At 38.4% G+C, this 22,929-nt stretch overlaps 1 protein-coding gene across 2 annotated transcripts in view; it reads right to left on the bottom strand.

Annotated features, from left to right (window-relative positions):
• rps6kc1 (ribosomal protein S6 kinase polypeptide 1) overlaps nt 1-22,929 on the bottom strand; it is a 192,231-nt gene that overhangs the window by 33,912 nt on the left and 135,390 nt on the right. For both annotated transcript variants that reach the window (XM_084433055.1, XM_084433056.1), the window contains 6 exons: nt 21,648-21,769; nt 16,193-16,285; nt 15,145-15,192; nt 9,905-10,037; nt 8,531-9,724; nt 6,553-6,642 (listed from right to left, as the gene is read on the bottom strand). In XM_084433055.1, coding sequence (XP_084289181.1) covers nt 6,553-6,642; nt 8,531-9,724; nt 9,905-10,037; nt 15,145-15,192; nt 16,193-16,285; nt 21,648-21,769 — 1,680 coding nt within the window. The remainder of the gene's footprint in view (nt 1-6,552; nt 6,643-8,530; nt 9,725-9,904; nt 10,038-15,144; nt 15,193-16,192; nt 16,286-21,647; nt 21,770-22,929) is intronic.

Raw genomic sequence — 22,929 nt, 5'->3', positions numbered from 1 at the left:
TATATATATATTTATTTATTTATTTTTTGTTACATAATATATAATGTATATATTTATTTATTTTTTGTTAAATTTTTATATATATATATATATATATATATATATATATATATATATATATATATATATATATATATATAAATATAGCTGCGAGCAGCGATGGAGGGCCCAAGCCGGTGACACCGCCACCCCGGTGGCTTTAGTGTAACTAAAGGCACCAGGGTGGCGGTGCCACCGGCTTGGGCCCGCAATCGCTGCTCGCAGCTATATTTATTATTCTTCTCCGCATTGAATCGCATTTTTGAGGGCCTAAACATGCTCGAAAAGTCACGAAACTTTGCACACGCGTCAGAACTGGCGAAAATTTACATCTGATATAGGTTTCAGAATTGGGCGGGGCAAAATGGCTCGATAGCGCCACCTATAAAAGTTCAACGGAGTGCGCCTCCCGCTATGTTCCACGTACGTGTACGAAATTCGGTACATACATGTAAGGACCTACTACCTACAAAAAAGTCTCTTGGAGCGTAGCCCTAAACACAACAGGAAGTCAGCCATTTTCAACTTCCTCTCAGATTTTTGTGCAGTTTTTGCCATTTTCATGCCTCGTACTTTAACGAACTCCTCCTACAGTTTTAATCTGATCATCTTCAAATTTGGTGAGTGTAATCTTAAGGCCTTTGCGACGTTAAATTGCAAAGATCTTGAGTTTTCGTCGAAGGGCGGGTCCTCGGCAGCCTGACAAATTTCGATGTTTCACCATGAAACAGGAAGTTGCTATAACTCAGGCATGGAATGTCCAATCTGCCCCAAATTTCACACGTTTGATAAGCGCTCTGTCCTGAACACATGACCATGCTCATATTCATTTATAGTCATAGCGCCACCTGCTGGCAACAGGAAGTGACATGTTTAACACTGTTGTGGACTCCTAATAACATATAAAAAAGTGCCAGCAAGTGTTAAACATGCTAACAACATACTAGAAACATGCTAAAACATGCTAGCAAACACTTAGCTAAGTGCTAAAGCATGCTATTACTGCAATTAAATAGGAATTTGCTGTAACTCAGGCATGGAATGTCCAATCTGCCCCAAACTTCACACGTTTGATAAGAATCATGGCCTGAACACATGTCCATGCTCAAATTCAGTTAGAGTAATAGCGCCACCTACTGGCAACAGGAAGTGACATGTTTAACACGTTGATGCTGTTCTAGCAACATGTTAAAAATGCCATTGACTTCTAAACATGCTAGAAACATGTTAAAACATGCTAGCGATACTTAGCTAAGTGCTAAAGCATGCTAATTCAATGAAACAGGATGTTGTTGTTACTCAAGAAGGCAATGTCTAATCTGCGCCAAACTTCACACTTTTGATAAACGTTCTGTCCTAAACACATGACCATGCTCATATTCAGTTACAGTCATAGCGCCACCTGCTGGCAACAGGAAGTGACATGTTAAACACTGTTGTGGACTCCTGATAACATATAAAAAAGTGCCAGCAAGTGCTAAACATGCTAACAACATAGTAGAAACATGCTAAAACATGCTAGCAAACACTTAGTTAAGTGCTAAAGCATGCTATTGCTGCAATTAAATAGGAATTTCCTGTAACACAGGCATGGAATGTCCAATCTGCCCCAAACTTAATATTTAACATGCAAGAAACATGCTAGCAACACATAGCTAAGTTCTAAAGCATGCTAGAAATGCCAAAGGAAGTTGTTGTAACTTAAGCACACAATGTCCAATCTACCCCAAACTTCACACGTTTGATAAGAGTTATCTCCTAAACACAAGTCCATGCTCATATTCAGATATAGTCATAGCGCCGCCTGCTGGCAACAGGAAGTGACATGTTAAACACTGTTCTGGACTCCTAATAACATATTAAAAAGTGCCACCAACTGTTAAACATGTTAGCAACATACTAGAAACATGCTATCAAATACTTAGCTAAGTGTTAAAGCATGCTATTACTGCAATTAAATAGGAATTTTCTGTAACTCAGGCATGCAATGTCCAATCTACCCCAAAATTAATATGTAATATGCTAGAAACATCATAAAACATGCCAGAAATGCTAAAGGAAGTTGTTGTAACTCAAGCATACAATGTCCAAACTTCACATGTTTGATAAAAGTCCTGCACTGAACACATCTACATAGCGATATTCAGATATAGACATACCCCCACCTACTGGCAACAGAAACTGACATGGTTAACACAGTAATGCAGTACTAACCACATAACTATTGTGTACTAAGCATGCTAGAAACATACTAATCATGCTAGCAAATACTATATATACCTCCTTAAATGCACATTGCCCAACCATGCTCTGTCTTCCTAAAGCCACCGAGTGACGATGGCACGAGTGCGAGGGCCCTTTCATCGCTGCTTGCAGCTTTAATTAGCAGAGGTATTTGTACACCATTGAGGACATATTTATGAATAAAAATATTGATTTTAGATAATAAAATACCTAAAAACCTACACATTGTCCCTTTAAGAGTTTTCTGTTAAAACTGTGTCGTGTTAGCGGCCCCTATGTTAATAACTAATGATCGTTGCGACGGAAGTGAATCAATCAAAACTAACTTTAGCTGGACAATAACTTTATTCTAGAGCTGCTAAAAAGCCAAAACAATCTCTGTTACTTTAATTTCCTATTATCACTGTAAAGCTTGACTTGACTTAAGGACTTACGATGAGAGGGCTGGCTTTACTTCTGAGGAAGTCAAGAAGACCAAACGGGTGATTGATCTGAAGGTTAGTGCCACAAAGCACACAACTTACACAATCTGTCACTTCATGGCCTTACTCCGCTTCAGGCTTAATAGCTTGCGGCTCAAGTAGTCCATCCCTTAAAGGTGCTCTAAGCGATCCCGGGAGACGTTACTTCTTGTTGACATTCGAATTGTTGTCAAACAAAACGGAGGCTAGCTAGACCCTCTCTCCTCCTCATCCCGTCTCCTCCCTCCTCCCCTCCCTTCCGGCATAAAGGAAAGTCAAAGTAGTCACTAAAAACAAAGTTAAGTTTTACTGATACTTCATTCAATGTGTAATGTCACCAAGTTAGATAAATGCTTTGCTTATATATTGCAGAACAGAATGCAGAAAAAGAGAAACATTATCTTAAAATCGTTTCGCCACCTGAGGTTATAACTATAGCTCCCATACAAGGACGCAATAATAGCAAGATAACGTTAGCTTTGCGTTTCCCGGTGAGCATAAATAACGGCGGCGTCGTAAACAAATTTAGTCAAAGTTGTCAACAGCCTATAAATGAACATTCAAATTCATAACAAACAGTGGGTGAAAACAATCATTCACACAAATTGTCTTGAATTTGCTTGATCATTTACAACGATTGATCGCTAGCTGCTAGAAACATATATGTTGTATTCACCAAAGTTAACGCTGACTGCATAGTTCTAGCTAATTACATTCTTGTGTTGGTTTGGCGAACATGAACGTCAGTTTAGAAAGAAAAATGGATTTACCCACCTGTTTTGCAAAAACAGAGCAACTGAATGTCGGATTGGAAGACCTTCTGCAGGCGGAGTTCTCGCCACCTTTCAAAGGTTTTTCCGATGTAAATTCGGTACTTCGCGCGTTCCTTATCCTTGTCCCTCTTCTTTGCAATTTGTTCATCGGAACGTCGTCTATTTGGTTGTGTGTCGGCCATAATTCAAACTTCCCTCTTCATGCTTCTCTCTCCTCCACACCCCCTTCATGTGCACGCGCACTAACCCCCCAAACCCCACCCTCAAATACTTCTTGTCGGTTATTGGCTGGAACACTGTTTGTTGTGTTTTGTGGTGGGGGTGAGCCCAGTTTGTTTTTGTTGCAGTTTGTGGAGCCTGTGGTGTCTAGAGAGACCGCGTTTTTTTACAGTGTGTTCAGGGGACAGGCAGCTAGCGGATAGTGAGGAGATGTTTGCTGTATGTGACAAAAAATGTTTTGGCCTAAAAAACGCGTGGCATCGCTTAGAGCACCTTTAATGGCTGGTCAGAAAACGAAAGGAAACGCATCTCAAAAACGCCACGCTGATATTGATCCTCGTTTTAGTTCTCCTTTTGTCCCAAAGTCTGCTTGCCATTGTCCATAATGTTTGAACGAAACAACAACAGCGTGCCGCTAGACGTTACGCACTACGCAGTTGTCCACGGCTGTCGCCATGGTTACTATGGCAGTACAAGCGGAAACCAGGAATAACACGGATATTACATCATAGACAGGCGACAAGGGAACAGGGATGGGCACTTCTTAGAATTGTGAATTTCTCTGAATTTACAAATTCTTGGAAACATTTAGGATAATGGAACTACACAATTTAAAGAAATATATAACACTGGTGGTTTTTGGATATTTTGATACACAATTCTTACATATTGTACCTTTAATTCAATTCAGATTGGATTGTTGGTAACGTTAAAACACTTACCTAAAGCTAAAGTTGTGTGCCTCTAACAAGTGCTTTTGACCTTCTTTTTTATCTGAATGTTATGCAGAAAACACTTGAGTTTTGCCACAGAATTGTCCCACCATCTAGAATGCAACTGAATGCTTCAAATGCCTCTACACTTGAAAAAACGTGGAAAACTACTTTTAAACAGGAAATTACATTTTTACATGCATACATTTTTTTATAGCGGGTCTATTTGCACAAGATTAGTTTTACCTGAGCTAATTTTTCCGGACCTTTTTACAGAAGGTAAAATTCGCCGTAATCTTTACTGACATTGTCCATAATAATTACTGAGATGGCACATTCGGATGGGACTAAAATCACTGAGAAGCTCTGGTAATAATTACTTTACCCCACCTCTCCATGTTAAACTAGTCCCGTCCGAATAGGGCTTAAGATTACAGAGACCCCTTTTTAATGCAAGAGCTCCTTCTACCAGAAAGCTGTATGATTTCAAGTGCCGTTTGTTTGTGTCCTTGTGTAGGAATCTGCAACTTCACTGCCCAGTTGACTGCCCAGTTGGTTCAATACTAGAGTTCCTTCAAGATCGTTTTTCTGCAGGACATGTACCTATTGGGGGTGTTTCTTTAGGGAGGCTTTCGCTTCTCTCATTTCATGTGTGGGACGAGATGAATGAGACCTTTCAGTCTTCATGTTCCTTCTTGGGACTCATCTATAGTCTTTGAGGGTTCAACAGATCCTCCCTTTGAACCGTTGGAGTCAGCTACCGAGATAATTGTAATTGTGGCCTTGCAGTCTTTTTATTCTCCGCCTTTTCATTCGCAGGAGGAAGAGAAGCAAGAATTTGTCCTGTGTGGGCACTGAGGATTTACATCAACCGCACTTTCCAGTGGTGTAAATCAGATCAGTTATTTGTTTTGTTGGTCTAAACAAGTGGGATGGGGCTGCAAAACAAAATGTTGCATTTGGTGAAAAGATGTGATTTTTCTTGCCAAGGAGATGCGTGGACTGTCTCCGCCTCTCTTAGTAGTCAGGCTAATTCTACTATGGGTGTTGCTTCATCACAGGCATTATTTAAGTGTACGCCTTTGGAGGATATTTGTGTGGCGGTAGCCTGGGCATCTCTGCACACTTTTATCAGATTTTACAATCAGGATATGGATTTGACTCCTGGTTTCAAGGATTGATCTGTTTGAACAGCAGTCGGTTTATATCCTGTGTCAGTGCATGGGCTGATGTGAGGGTACAGGCTGATCAACAGCAGTTGCACAGTAGCATGGCACTGTAGCACAGTTCAGTCTGAATGGATGCGTTTTGGTCTTCATATGAGTTTTGATGATTATTAAATTCTGCCTTAAAGGGGTGGTTGATTATGATTTCACTTTTCTAACTTTAGTTAGTGTGTAATGTTGCTGTTTGAGTATAAACACCATCTGCAAAGTTACAACGCTCAAAGTTCAAAGCAAAGGGAGAAAAGAAATAGCTTTTTAAGGACTACAACAAACGGCTGGTAGGGACTACACGACATTCATCCGGGTTAGTGACATCACAACCCTAAAATTTACATAAACCCCGTCCCCGGTGACACGATTTATAGATTATCATGACAGAATATGCTAATCAATGACTAGAAGATAACTACACATAAGCTACCTAAATTCATCAACTAACCAATTCAGAAATGTCCTGTTGCATTCTACATGTTGTCTTTGAAATTTTCAGTGCATGTCTGTGTGAGGTAAAAGGACACAAGTGGTTGAAGCTCCACCCTCTGTGACGGGAGCAGCAGCTCATTTGCATTTAAAGGTACAGACACAAAAACGGTGTGCGTTTTTGCTCACCCTCAAAAGATGACAATTTTAACATGCCATCTAAAAATATCTATGGGGTATTTTGAGCTAACACTTCACATACACACTCTGGGGACATCAAAGACTTATTTTACATCTTGTGAAAAGGACATTATACCACCCCTTTAAATAATTTTTTATAAAACTCCATAATTGATTGTGGTGGATGGTGAACTCAAAAAAAGATGACATACAGTGCATTTAAAGAAAGAGCACAAAAACAGTACAGAATGTGTCTATAATGTTAAGACAAGCTGACCTGGTGCGCAGTACATCTTCGAGAAGGCGTTAGGGTCACATGACTCCTCTACATCACTCCAGCTACAGAAATAGGTCAGCTGCACACGACCTGAGAGAGAGAGAGAGAGAGAGAGAGAGAGAGAGAGAGAGAGAGAGAGAGAGAGAGAGAGAGAGAGAGAGAGAGAGAGAGAGAGAGAGAGAGAGAATAATCCAGAGTTGTCAATCCAACTCTGATCAAATTACACCACGGCCTTTAAGTTTTTCTGTAATGTGCACTAGTCTTACTTATAATTCAAGACTCCACCAAAATGGTTTAATGAAAACTGAAAAACATTCCACACACAAGCATATATATATATATATATATATATATATATATGAAACGAAAATGACAAACACGTGAACTTGAATAGAGAACTTGGCACATGCATTTTAAACTAGATTTTTTAAAACATTTCTCCTTTTAAGATAAAGGGGGGACAAACCAATATAATAAAAATACATTTAAATAGTAGATCACAACATGTTAGCTTTCGTCGTGTATTGAATCACTTCTGACATGAAAAAGTCTCAGCTTTAAAATACTGTCCATTTTATCATAAAAATTCAAACAATAAATGACATTTGACACTCTCAAATGTGATGTATCGCTGTAGCACCTCAGTTCAAGTGGCAGTGCAGAGCACTTTTTTTTATTTTCTTCCACTTTAATACAACTTATAGCATTAAAATCATGCATAAACATCAAATGGTACGTTGAGTTTCAAACGAGGAAAGACGCCAATAAAACAGCTTGTGAACAATGTCACTTAACATTGCATTTACCTCAGAAAAGTTATCCAATGTTCACATTTTGTTAGTTAGCTATAAAAAAAAAAGCACTAGAGAGGAGCTTACTTACTGTTAATTATATAATGATACTGTATGCTTGAATAAGCCTGCTATGAATATAAGCGTTTATGAAACTACCTTATGTGCAACTGAGATACACTGATATAATAGTCACACTATGTCAGTTTTTATTTGAGTGTAATTATTATATCTAAAAACACATAGCAGTTGAATAAATAGCTCTTAATTTCAGCCTCTAATATTATAGTAATGTGCCAAATGAGAGGGTTTCCTGTATAATTTACAGCATTAGTAGTAGTAGTATTTAAGTATTGCCATCACCGGCTATTACATGGCTGATACATATTAAACATTTAACAAAATAATATAATAAGTACAAAATAATGAAAACAAACTTAGAAAAAAAAAAAAAAAAAAAACACGTACAAAATTTGTATAATTCTATAAAATATTCTTTAAAATGTACTTGTTAAAAATTGTTTAAAAAAAATCTGGATCCATAAATAAGTCCTTAAAAGTGTGTCCTGATAAAAAGCGCTGTCTCATGTTTACAGCATTAGTTGGGAACGATTTTTCAAACTATCTGAATCGGCAGAGGTCACTCTGAATAATTGGCAATGGTTATCGGCAGAGAAATGTAGTATCGGTGCATCTCTAATCGTTTTAATAGTACAATGACCCTGATGACAGAAAGGGGGAAATTTGATTTCTCAATTAATGACTGCCTAATTTACTCCATTAATTTACTTCATTCAAACAATTTTTACCATCAAAGGCAGACAGAGGGAGTTCACAGGCATTGAAGGATGAAGTTTAGCACAGATATATTTTCACTCGCCTACATTTGAACACGGCCTCGAGCATTTGATAGTTTCACTCTTTTTATATCAATGGATGTGCAACGTATTCTGAAGTAATGTAAACTCTAGTGTGTAGTCACTTGAAATCACCGTGCTCAAAATAACTGAGTTTGTAAATATTCAGTCTTTGAGAAAAAGCAGATGCCTCTGCCGGTACCTTCGGCAGAGGGGGTAACTAATGCGCAAATACTATTCTCAAAAGCCGACATAAAGTAAAAAAAACATTGGGCCTTGAATAGTGTAATGAAGCACATTTCAACAGTATGCAGTGAGTAAGTGATTCACCTGTGTCGTTTAGCAGTATGTTGCTGGGGTTCAGGTCTCGACAGATGACTCCCTCCTGATGCAGCGCATCCAGAGCCACAACCATGTCAACAGCCCAGCTCCTCACCATCGCCTCTGGGATACGTGTGTCTAATGAAACAGCAGCCAACCTATCCAACTCTTGAAACAACTTTGACACTTTCTCTACCTCCTGCTCTCCTGAAGTGCCTTCTGATCCCAATCCCACATCTTCATGTTCAACCAAGCTCTTCTGAGTTCTGGGAACAGCTGCGTCCAGCATAACCGAGAGCTTGGGGGAAGACGGAGTCAATAAGTCTGCTGTTTTTGATGGTTTCTGTGGAAGTGGAAGCGTAGCCACATTAACAGACGGGTCAAACTCTGCGTTCTCTCCTCTCTGTAGAACATCTGGCCTGCCAAATGTGGGAGAGGTTTTGTCTACAACAGGGAAAGCGTTGCCTTCAGGTACAAGCACTTCCTCTAACACATCTCCTGTGCCTCCTTCGAGTGCCGGCAGATTGACCAAAAGATCAGGCGGTTGTCCCTCAACAGCGCAGCTGACATTCGCATCCTCCGATACAGCCTCTTTAAAGGAAATTACCGGCAACTCATTTGAGCACTGATCACCGTCAGACCTCCAGAGATCCGGCTCTTCCTGTAGCTTCTCCAGTGGCTCCTCTGTGACCTCTATACCGGCATCTGAGGGTAAAAACAGTGGCTTGCAGACGTCTTCACCCTCACTGTAGAAGAGCTCCTTGGGTGGTGATGGGTTCAGATGGTCAGATGTGCATTGATCCATAAAGCCAGCCAGTTGATCCTCCTCAGTGAAGAAGCACAGCTCCTGCATTGAAACCGGAGAGCACAGACTATCGGTGTTTAACGCTGAACATGCACGTTTCTGTGTGCAGGGGTCTTCCTCTGGCTCCAGCTTCTCCTGCTCGTACTCGTTGCACAGTGTCAGGTAGCTGTTGGTGCACTCCTCCTCCGAGGTGGCTCCCGAGTCTGGCAGTCGGGCTCCTAAAGGACGCTCTCCAAAGCTTAGGACCCGGGAATCCACACTGCTGGAACCGGTGGGCACAGGGTTCAGGGCTGAATGTATAGCTATAGAGTGAGCTTTCTGGATGAAAGGTATGTTGAAGCTTTCGTCGGGACTGCTGCCATGCAGATACTTGCAGATATGAGTCCACAGTTTACCACCTGATGAGACAAAGAGGAAGTGCTAGTCAACATCCTGTTTAGATTAGATTAGATTAGATTCAACTTTATTGTCATTACACAAGTACAGGTACAAGGCAACGAAATGCAGTTTAGGTCTAACCAGAAGTACACACTTAGGCATTTAGTAAAACATTAAAATGCAGTGAAAACAATACACACCCTCAGCATACTCCAGTAAAAGAAAGATGGAATCCTCTGAGACGATGTATTTCTCCAGTTGTACCATGTTGGGTAGGGAACGAGGCACAACGGTCTTCTTAACACGTCCACACACACTGCTTTTCCTTAAACCCTGAACACACACACAAATCATATCAGTACAAATCAGGGGTCTCAATCTACAAGACTGCAGGCCAAAAAGAGTTTTAGAAAAACCATGTTAAAAAAGTTTTATTCAATTGTTTATCTACCCCTATACTGTAATAATTACCAGAGCTGTCTATAATGGAAGCATCTGTTGAGTTCAGTTGAGATCCATTTTTAATTTGCTGTACTGCTAATCCAGCCACTTTATTTTGGCCATCAAACTGAAAATGTTGCAAATATAATGTGTAAACTGATTGCTATATATGTCAAGACCTTGTATATTCCTATTACATCTGACCACTACATCAAAGAAAGCTTGAGATATTTCTAGTCTCTAAATGTGACTGCTCTCTAGGAAATCCCTCTGGAAGTAGCAGTGGGTCCCCAGAACCAGGATTGAAAACCACTGTAGTATTGGTCATGCTGTATGGTAATACCCAATTTAATAATGGGCAGATGTTCAGAATACTTTTTTTTTGGTAGGTAGGCAAGTTTTTTTTCCTCAGGAAAATCAAAATGGGGGGGGGGGGGGGGGGGGGGGGGGGATCTTTGAGCTTTGAAATCTAATAATACAAAAAAAAGAGTACATAAAAAAATAAGGAATATTCTCACAGTTTTTCAAAAATATTACAGCTATTTCATAATCAATAAAAATTAAATATTTTAACAAGTATTCTACTGTATATACCATCTGGCCATATCTTGTCATTAGAAAAGGTTTACATGACACTTTAACCGTTGTTGAACTCAGCAAATGAGGAAAACAAGTTTCTGTTTAAAATGAGCTTATGTTCCTCTTTTCTCTTTTAGTTGTGCAACCCATCATTTTACACCCTTTTGAGATATTTATCATTAAAAAAATTAGGACGGATCAAAAAAAAAAAAGAAAAAAAAAAAGGTTAAATTTTTTTTTTTTATATCCGAATAAGTTCTCTCACACAACAGATATGTACATTCCACAAGACATGCTAATAACTGAAGTCACACAAATGAGCTAATCCAAAAGCTTAAATCTATTGGTCCTTATTATGGTGTGTAGTTTCCTCTATGATTCATCATAGTATTATTTTCGGTGAAGTTGTTCGCTGTTCTGCCATTCATAGTTATCTAAATGTAAAAATAATAATAGCCTGATAAAACGTCTCATTTAATCTTTTAATATTCATATCCAATTGGGCTCAACTGATGAAATATATATATTTTTTTAATTCTCAGACACCAGGTCTTTGGCTCTTGAGACCCAATATCCTCAACTTTGATGACCGTTTTGACTTTAGGATTTTTTTCTTTTACAAAGTATTACCGTTGCCCAGATGAAAATGTATACAACGATTCCAAAAACATATAGTCTGAACCTCTGCTGGGAAGGAAATATAGACTGGACCTCTTGGAACTGCAGCGTGGATGTCCATGTCAGAGAGAGAGTGAATCTGTCGGTTCAGTTTCAATCTCTCCCGAGCAGAAGACAAAAGAGTGTGGGCTGTTTATGAGAGCAGCTGGTAAGCAAGAATGATTCCCCTGTGTTCCGGTACATTGAGCCGCTGCGTAGCGCCGAATTTCTGATACTGCGTACCGGTGGGCAACGGCCCACTTTAAAGGAGTCATAACCTAGTATTACCTTGGATACCCACGCTCTATTATAGTCTTTCAGGCCCTTCTAAATAAGAAAAGTGGAAAAAAAAATAAACACAGAGCTCCTAAGACCCTTATTTCTGAAGGCATTATTGTCTCGCGAGATCTGATGCGATATTTTGGCTGTCGTGGACGGTCATTTTAATAATGCAAATGAGGGGCGCGTTGATTGGTGGCAGGAAGGAGGGGGGTTGACACCGCTGGTAACTTCAGCATCATTACAAACTGACATCATGGCGCAAGTTGTCAATGAAGCCGACCTGGCCGCGACCTACGGAATTCAACCGTATATGTTTGAGCCAGACTCTGAACCAGAGCTGGAAAGGGTCGATGGAAGGACGTCTACATCAAGATGTCTCTGAATGGTAAAGACAATCATTTTGACTGAGACATACATTAACATCAGTAACGAGCTAAACATTTGTTGCTATTTTCTCCCACATAGGTTTACCTTTTATTTAATGTAGATTACATTAACGGAGATGTAGTCTACTTTTTTTTATCAGCTTACAGTGGTTATTGAGATCAACATGTGCTATCATGTGTTGTTTTTGCCTTGTTTCACGTTGTGGTTTTTTAGACATTCAATATTTTTCTTCTACAGACATGTAACGTGATGTTTTTCTTTATGTTTATTATTACTTGACTGTTTGTTTTATTTATCTATCCTTATCTATTCTATAAAAAAATCAATACAATGATATGTTGTCATAGTTATATAATATACAATTCTATGAAAATATAGCTGTATCATTTTCTTGTCTGTTTATCACTGAGGGCAAACTTCATAATAACAATGTATCAGATTTTAAACTATATTCATGTACTTTTCAGTGAGTCAAAGTGTATTAGATGACTCTTGTGAATGATTCCTGTGTAAAATGTTTAGCGCAGACACCTAACAATAAGCCAGTTGAAAGTGTTGTTGGAACAGCGTCATTAAAAATGAATTTCATCCACTGGTCCCTGATAGTTTGGTCCGTTTTTGGTAGAGAAAACACATTTACATGTTGTTTCTGGCAGTCAACCACAGAGCAACTCACGTGTGCACTTTGTTTCTGCATCTTTCTCGAATGAATATGAGGGGGAGAGGGGCAGGGCGGGCTTCCTGCAGCATATGTCTGCGGTGTCCATATATGGTATATCCTGCCCCGTCATGACGTCAAGTCGGGGCAGAAATTAAAATCTCGTATTTGAGTGCGCGTGCACGTGGGCTATTTTACAAACCCTGGGGTAAACAAACGCTTCACTTTTAAATATCGGCTTCCCGGCCAGTGTATAATCGTTAGGCAATCATAACATACATTAATTCTCGTGGAAAAGTGAAAATTGCAGGTTATGACTCCTTTAAGCACTGCATACAGATCAAAAATAAATTTTCCTTAATAGTTATGGTTATTGACGTTTTTGTCATTTCAGGTTGAGTCCGAGTCAAGTCCATTAAAATTACGAGCCACTAACTCGAGTGCCCATCTCTGGATGCGAGTATGGTTACATTATTGTGCCACACATTCTCTCCAAAATAGACTAGAATGAGTCTAGATATAATATGTAGTAATATGAACACTTTTTAAAATCTAATTTAGAGGGTAGAGATTTGTTTATTGTACTTCCACAGGATAAAGAGGAGATACAATTTTAATGATGACTGTACTTTATAACATATTTTTAAAGTAACTCTGGTCCATTTACCTATTACAAACTTGGGACAATGGGTCTCTACAAAGGGAAGTAAGGTTGACAGAGCCTTTTCTCTATGTTTAGCTAGTGTTTATTGACCAGTCTTGGTCAATTGGTTTCAGCTGTCAGTAAAAATACTTGAAATTTGGAAGACTCACTTCTCCATCAGTCTTCATAAGCTGTAGGGTTTTGTACTTAATTCTTGGCCTCTACCCTGCCCCAAATACATTTCTCTAATTTGACAAATGTACTTTTGGGGATATCTACAGGCAACATCTGTGGGCTGTGATAGAAATATTTTTTTGTAATGGGTATTTTCAACATTAAAATGTACAGAGAAATGCATACAAAGGATGCTCAGGTCAAAGGCCATATATACTTAACCAAAAAGTGCTTAACACAGTAGAACTAACAGTCATATGATTAGCTTAGATCAGTACAAACCAATCACCAGAACAAATCACAGTGAAGAAGACTTGAGTGACATTGATTTTTACTCAACTGTATGATTTAAATGTACATGTATCTTTCTATTCAGGAGACTACCGGCCGTGAATAAAACTTGTGTCAGGTATATGCTGCACAGTTGACAAACAGATTCTATGCTCAAAAGACAACAACAGAACATCTATGTGTGATTGAGGTAGTGATCGAAGTACTAAATATTCTGCGCTCAAAAGACAGCAATAGAACATCTATGAGTGATTGAGGTAGTGATAGAAGTACTAAATATTCTACGCTCAAAAGACAACTACAGAACATCTATGTGTGACTGAGGTAGTGATAGAAGTACTAAATATTCTGCGCTCAAAAGACAACAACAGAACATCTATGTGTGATTGAGGTAGTGATAGAAGTACTAAATATTCTACGCTCAAAAGACAACAATAGAACATCTATGTGTGATTGAGGTAGAGATAGTAGCTTCTTGACGGGACGCCGTCACCTTACTTCAGGGAAGTATTGTATTGTATTGTAAGTATTCAGGTAATTACCTCGAGATACTGTAGTTATTATTTTAACAACTGCAAGTTGTTTAAATTGTCCGTGGTGAAGAAGTCAGATCAAGTAGGTTGTATAACGTTGTATACGTATTAAGAATTTCCACAACAGGGCCCTTGAAGCCATAATATTATATTCACTTAATATTCTGTTTATGCTATCACCATAATACCTCCCTTTTATAAATCCAATTTGATCTCGATTTATAATATTGGCAATCACCTTATTTAATAGTTGAAATAAGATGGTTATTTATATACGAAGATCCTCATTTAAAAGAAGATCCCTGTATACACGATATTCCTTGTGCATTACAGTTTTCAAAAAGAGACGATTTTCATTAAAATTCAAAATGGCAAAGGAAGGCATTATTACCAACTATGGCAAAATTGGTAACACTGTACTCTGCATGACTCAAAGAATGTCAAGAGAAAGGGCTTGTGACAATAGGCCAAATTAATCAAAAGTTATGTCTTTTCGTATATAGTTTAATCACTAGGTATGTTCACCAAACCTCTCAGGTCCCTATTATTACTTTCAAATCCATCCATTTGGCCCCCTTTTTTTTTCAATATTGAATTATTTATCAATTTGTAATACTTCAGTCCTCGATATGGTTTAGATATATCTTTTCTGGTATTTACTCTTACTGTAAATAGTTAAATCAAATTCAAACAGTCAAATTAAACAGAAGCGAAGCATTACAGCTTTTAGGGGAGTAACTCACAATAAGAATTCCTGTAAAATCGTTAGGTGTTAACTCTAAATGGACCACTTACTTTTAAAATAAAAGTTTCCTGCGTTCTCTTATCCATCACCAACAACACCTGCACATAAAACACACATATAAATAAAGGCAATGTTTAAACAAAAACACTTTTGAAACAGTGTAACGTCACCCTCTAAACATCTTTTTGTCAAGGGAGTTATATTTACAGTAAATATGGATCACGGAGTCACTATAGCCAACAGATAGTAAAGTAAAAACAAACTAATTTAACAAATTAATCCTTTAAACCTTTTTAAAGAGTTTAAAAGACAGATCCTTGTCATGAAAACAGTAACAACAGGGAGAATATAGGTACGAGCAGTGATGACGAGCCCAAGCACTACCGTGCCATCACCACCAGAAGGCTTTAGGAAAACACTTTGATTCAAGGAAATAAAAGAGGACTTCTTAAAAGTTTATCATAAGTGCCACATTTCCTGCTGCCAGCTGGTGGCGCTATGCCTTTGACCCACAATAGCTACAACCAAGTGATCAGCACCCATCACCAAACATACAACTGCAATTTGATCTAATTTGATAGGAGAAGATATGAGACTCTTTCGTTTCCCTTTGGTGCTTTTTTTTGCAATGGCAACACTGTTCGATTTATCTAAAATCCTGTGCTCACTGTGCATTGTTTTTATAGAGACAACACATTGCTTGCAGCTCTATATATACTTTTCCCACCAAGATTTTGAGGGCTTTTGGAAAACATGCTTAATTTATAATGTCACAGAGGTGAGACCGGGCGAGGAAAGAAAGCTCTCAGATTTCATCAAAAATATGTTAATTTGTGTTCCGACGATGAACAAAGGTCTTATGGGTTTGGAACGACATGAGGGAGTAAATTATGACAGAATTGTCAAATAGATAAAACTCTGAATTGAAAATCAGAATCGGAATCGTCAAAATTCAAACGATACCAGACACAACAGGCAATTGTATTAAAGTTTGTTTGTTTCTGATTCAAATTCGTCCTGTTAATTGTGACATACCGAGATGATTTTGGTCATAACTGCCAATCTTAGAAAAGAGCTTGTGAAGATTGTGATGTGTACCTTATCAATAACACCCAGCACTCTGTAATGCTTCAGCTCATCAAAGTGAGTCTGCTCAGACCACGAGACACCACAGCACTGCGAGCCTAACGCCTGAAGAGACACCAAACAAAGAGACACATGATGGACATGGAAAGGTTGTAATTCATAAAAATGTGCACAGAATAATCCAATATGTGAGTGCACAATGTTTTAAATGTTCCTGTGAATGAGATAAAACATTCATATGCAAAGTGCATGTAAATATTGTTCACTTATTCACTTTTACATCAATTAAAATTGTAATTCATGCATATATGTATATGTATATCATACATGCTTTTCAAAACATTTCACAAAATTAAGCCTGTCAGGTTTCAAAATATATTGTTCAAAATGAAGTTTATCCAGTTTCTGTTCATATTTTCAACCTATTTATTTAAAAAAAAAAACAACAACAACAACCTCTAGTTTATGCCTTCATTACAGGGATAGTTCACTCAAGAATTAAAATTAGCCCATGATTTACTCACCCTCAAGTCATCCTAGGTGTATATGACATTCTTCTTTCAGATGTATACAATCGGAGTTATATTAAAAGTGAATGGCCGTTTCTGAAGTCCATAAAAATGCATCCATCCATGATAAAAGTGCTCCACACGGCTCCGGGGGGTTAATAAAGGCCTTCTGAAACGAAGCCATGCGTTCGTGTAAGAAAAATATCCATATTTAAAACTTTATCAACTAAAATAACTAACTTCCGACAGCCGGCCGTACGCATCGATTTACGGTGAAAGAGTAACACTTGAACTGACGCACAACGTAATGACGAACGCGGAAGCGCAGAGGATAGAAAAAAACAAAAACAAACACCAGTCACGAATTAGAAGTCTAAAACGAGAACTTTAAAGAGAAATGTCAGAGGAGCTTGAGTTTGTTACCCAGCCCTGTTCGTTTGAACCAGGAGAGGCGTCAAAGCTTACACTACTCCTGCATCCTACGTCATACATCGTCAAGTGAGTCTTTTTGTGCAAGTCGACTTGCGTAGGCCGTCTGACGGAAGCTAGTTATTTTAGTCAACAGTTTTAAATGTGGATATTTTTCTAACACAAACGCATGGCTTCGCTTCATAAGACCTTTATTAACCCCCGCAGAGCCGTATGGAGCACTTTTATGATGGATGGATGTGCTTTTTCATCCTTGTAAAGACATTAGCTCAAAGGGGAAATGTTAATAATAATCCATAATTACTAATTATGATTAATTATTAATATTTGGGTCAGTTAATTAGATTAACTTTGAGGTAAGCTAATTAATATTACAATCAATTAATCAGTTTCAATGAACTCTTTGATTATTCATTTATTCTAAGAAAAGTGTATCTTTCATCGTCACTGGAAAATAATTATTCCTTAGCATGTACAGCCGGGCTATTCAATTGGCGGCCCGCCAATCATCTCCATCCGGCCCAACGGCACCAACCTTCCTCCTCCTCTTTTCCTGGCGGTGCGGCTAATTTAGTTTGATACTCGCTCCGATAGGCCTATTGACCTGAGAAACGTTTTACATGCGAATATTTCAGCAGTTATTATGTGTCCCGAATTTATGTCGACTGAACCAGCGATACCAATCATTCGTGAATGAATCATTCTTTTGGTTCGATTCTTTCTAAACGCGCTTGCATAACTATGCGTTCACACCGCCGCCGGCGAGAGCGTCAAAGTGGCCGGTCAGTAACGGTCTAAAACTATTCGGATTCATTCGGACCGCTCCGTCACTGAATCAACTGAAGCGGTTTCTCGGTCAGTACAGTAACAACAAATAGTTGAGTTTACTCCCGGTCCCGGACACTATTATTAAACAGCGTTGCAACAACCAGTGGGAAGCAAACCACAAATCACTCAATGATTTAACTGGTATTAAATTGGATGAAACAGCTTCAACATTCCCAACAAGACTGATGAGGAAAGCAGGAGAAACATTGTGGCATGAACGAAATTAGAAGACTTTAAATCCCCTAATCACCCTTACAAACATTTACCATGAATGTACTGTAGTAATTTACCATGGGTTGGGCAGAAATGTGCAATATTTATATTGAATACTATGTAGTAATTAATAAATATAGTAAATATATATATATTTACTATAATATTATACAGTATAATAGTAAATATAGTGATTTATATTGCATTAGATTTATTAGGGGGGTTGAGGAATATATAATTAATGTTTGTTATGAAATTATGTCAGTTTCTTTGTAAAGGTGCGTATCGTTTTTAACTTGTGTTTAGGCATTTTTTATACAGTGGGAGTGAGTAGCCTGTGGTTATCAAGTCTCACTGTCAGAATATTTTCATTTAAGCATAACAATTATAAATAAAATAATTATTATTTCTCACCAACAGCTACAAGTTTGTATAATTTATTTATTTGTTCCAAGGAAAATAGTTGTACACAGCTGTAAATTATCAAGTTTTTATTTATTATGGTTTTATATATCTGCATACTGTTGGGTACCACATTTCCAAGTAAACACCATACTTGTTTAGGGTTACTTTAGCTTATTCATTGAAACTGTTATGTTTCAATAAATAAGCTAAACCCCCAAACCAATCCACCGGCCCACCTCAACTTTTCGATTTGATAATCCGGCCCTCGAATGAAGCTAATTGAATAGCCCTGATGTACAGAAATTAGAGCATACTGTAACAAAATCAAAATCGTAAAAGGGACTTTGTATGCAAACAGAGGATCAGAAATCAAATTCATAATTGTGCAAAGTTTTATTAACTAAATCACAAACATAATTAACACTAAACAAACATAAATACATTCATACATCCATACATGCATGCATAGGTAAAGGGGTGAGTGATGTGGAACCGGATAAGATTTCAGTATGAAAAGAACCATCAGCTGATCATTTTCAGAGCACCTCATTAAATACTTGCATGGTCAGTTGTAATCGTGGACAATTCTGGAAGTGGTTGAAAAATGAGTCCGTTGGTGGGTCCGTGAGGGTCAAAAGTAGGGTTGCAAAGGGGTGGAAAATTTCCGGTAAATTTCCAGAAAGTTTCCGGTAAATTTCCATGGGAAGTTAAGCTGGGGAATTTGGGAAATATTCATTACCACGGCAACCGCTTGCGCGTCCACTCTGAAAGTAACTGTACACATAAGAGACGGATAGATACATTATTTAAGGTTATTTCTATTTGTTAGAATATTGATATGAACTTGTTGTCAAACTTTCAGTGTGCTGCACTGCTCTAGTTGACTTCTGCGCCTTCCCCCCCCCCCTCGAAAATATCACGTTAATTTTGAAAACGTAATTCCTTTTGTGGATCCTCTTGGTCTTTCTTCATGTTTCTTTGACAAATATCAGTGTCTCAGTCTCACGCACGCTGCACGTGAGTTAACCACGCCTACTTATTTACATGTCGCGGTATACATGGAATAAAAAAATCTGTTACGGTTGACATTTTCTTCCGCGGTAACGATATATACCGTCATATTGCCCAGCCCTACTTATGTGGTAAATAAAGTTATGCTAGCTTATTTAGCATCTAACTTATCAGCTTGCTATCTACTAGATGAATACATTTGTATGTGATATTTGCAATTTAAACATTTAATAAATATATTTCCCCATAATATCATCAAAACTTACTTCACCTTGTTTAGTCCACAGGCTCAAATGTATGCCTTCAATAGTCTTGTGCTTTGGGCTTCTGTACATGTGATGGAGGCATGCACAGTGCCAGTAGGGGGTGTGGTCTCAGTAGCCATGCAGTAAGCAGTGTGCTATGTGCATGTGATTGAGGAATGGCATGGATATTCAAGTGTATTTGAATGGCATCTGTTTGTTTTAGTCAAGATTATGCTAAAATATACTTTCCTCAACTATATTTAAGTTCCCTATGAAGAGCCAACCTTCAACTTTGATAATTCCCAATTTATTCCCGTTTATTCCCATAAATTCCTGTTAATTTCCTTAAATTCCCATTAATTCCCATGGAAAGTTTCCATCTTTGAAAATTCCCAGAATTTTGCAACCCTAGTCAAAAGTCATGGTGCAAGTTGCCATCGTGTGGTTCCGAAGCTGGTGTGGGTCGGAGCTTGCATGGTGGCTTCGAGCACATGGCTGTGGTGAGTCGAAGCCTGCTGTCCTGGCCTGCTGAGTGCACACTGGACGGTGCGGCTTCCTGAAGTGCCAAGAAGGCCAGGAGTTGATCGTTGCCAATTCAATGATGGTAAAGTTGCAGTTTTTCTGGATTGAAGAAAAGGCAGTCTGTCTCCCTTTGGGGAGTGTGAAAGCCTGGCAGGCAGTGCTCCGGCCTGCTGGGCCCAGGGCCCAAGGCCCCAGTGATGGGGGAGGGGTTTTCCCCAGTATCAGCAGAAGCAGTTTTGTAGCTGGATGAGACAAGCTAAGAGCGAGGCAGGGCTAACGGAACGGCCTTTTAAAGCTTAACAAAAGGCACGCCTTGCAGGCGGTTTTAAACCAATCAGAAAGAGGGAATTTCTGGCGGGAGTTTTCTTTTTGTGGGAGATTTACGACGCTGTCTCAAGTACTATTTTCTGTTCATTAATACCCAGATAGATATAACGAATCCACACTGCATTCTAAGAGAAGGTGATGTACATCAAAGTGTGAGTCATTAAATGAGGAGTAATTAGATAGGAGACATGATACAGGTAAAGTTACACTGACCGTTGGTTGTATAATTAAATACATACCATGGTGTATACATAATAGTACACAAAACATCACAATCATTCACACAGTTTCTGGAATGCACGTTAATTTCTAGATCAGTTCGTTTCTGTCTAATGCAGCGAAGTCTGCATGGAAGATTGTTTCTGTCTTTTCATTGTCTCTCTCTTGCACATGCGGCCACATTCCTTTCGATCGTAAAAACTTAGTCTCAGTGTGTGTCCTGTAACAAGACACCGCATCCTGCCAGTGTGTTCATTTTTGGGGGACGTTTCACAAACCTTATTTGGGAGAGTGAGTTTGGTGGATTATTCATTAAATAAATGAATAATTTGTGTGTGTCTGATTAGTCCAGACGCTACATCCTCCATTCACTGCAATTCTAAAGCTTGGATTAGCCAGGACATTTTTTTATATAACTCCGAGTGTATTTGTATGAAAGTCATATACACCTAGGAAGGCTTGAGGGTAAGAAAATCATGGGCTAATTTTCGTTTTTGGGTGAACTCGCTTTAATCCTGATTTGTTCCTCACTTTAGCGTATAAGACTCTAAAGCGTATAAGAGAATTCCGTTTTCATGTGTAAATTCCGTGATTCCGTCCGCGTTTTCCGCATCATGGAAATTATATGGCCCTAGCTCTGCCAAAATTTTCCCCTTTGGGTCCACGGACCCCACTTTGAGAACCACTGCTTTAGAGGACCAAATATGCACATGAATTTTATTAGTGAGGTTTCAGGTGAAAGGTCAGACACACACTGACCCTGCTTTGAGTGGAGTTCTGGCCCATGCTGTCCTTGAGCTGTGCAGAAATGAGCTCGGCACGCATCAGATATTCTGCCGTCTTTCTCTTCACAGCCTCCCGTCTGCTGGGACTCACCTCTCCTGAAATACGCAATAAATGCACACGCAATAAACACTAGGGGTGTGAATCTTCAGGCACCTCACAATCTGAATATCTGAATATTTTTTTTTACTTTATTTTTTATTTATTTATTACTTTTTTAATTATTTTATAATATAATAATACTTTTGAGAATAATTACAAATTACTTAAAAACAATTGGATTTTAAAAATTATTAACCAACTAAATATAGCTTCTTAACAACAAATATAAATTAATAAAGGGAAACAAAGAAACATAAGCAATCAACAAAAAGTGCTTTCAGTCAGTATCTGTGAGTGCTTAAAGTATCTGAAAGTTTTCCAGACAATGGCAGTGAGGTTTGTTTTAATATACACATCGATAATGAAAAAGATGCATTGGGTTTGGCATTTAAAGACATTGTAAACTCAATTGGAGTTAGACAACACGTGTCAGGACCTACTCATCGTCGTAATCATACTCTAGATCTAATATTATCACATGGAATAGATGTTGATGCCGTTGAAATTCTGCAGCAGAGCGATGACATCTCAGATCATTATCTAGTCTCGTGTAAATTACATTTAGCCAAGGCTGCAAAGCCGACTCCGTGTTACAAATATGTTAGACCTATCACTTCTGCTACTAAAGATTGCTTTATTAATAATCTTCCTGATCAGTTTCATCATTTTAGCATCCCGGATAGCTTAGAAAAACTTGATATTGCAACAGAAACTTTTAACTCTCTCTTTTCCAGCACTTTAGACACAGTTGCTCCATTGTGCTTAAAGAAGATTAAAGAAAATAGTCCAACGCCGTGGTACAACGAGCACACTCGGGCCCTTAAGAGAGCAGCCAGAAAAATGGAGCGCAACTGGAAGAAAACAAAATTAGAGGTATTTCGCATTTCATGGAAAGAGAGCTCGATTGCTTACAGAGAGGCTTTAAAAGCTGCTAGATCTGCTTATTTTTCAAACCTATTAGAAGAAAATAAACATAATCCTAGGTATTTATTTGAAACAGTGGCTAAACTAACGAAAAAGAAAGCTTCAAACACAGAAGGTTCCAAGCAACACAGCAGTAATGACTTTATGAACTTCTTCACTTATAAGATTGATAATATCAGGGATAAAATTATAACTATGCAACCGTCTACTACAGTATCGCATCAGGCAGTGC

The sequence above is a fragment of the Rutilus rutilus genome (genome assembly GCF_951802725.1).
Source record: "Rutilus rutilus genome assembly, chromosome: 15".
In the NCBI taxonomy this organism is placed as follows: domain Eukaryota; kingdom Metazoa; phylum Chordata; class Actinopteri; order Cypriniformes; family Leuciscidae; genus Rutilus; species Rutilus rutilus.
This window is presented reverse-complemented; position numbering and strand designations above follow the sequence as displayed.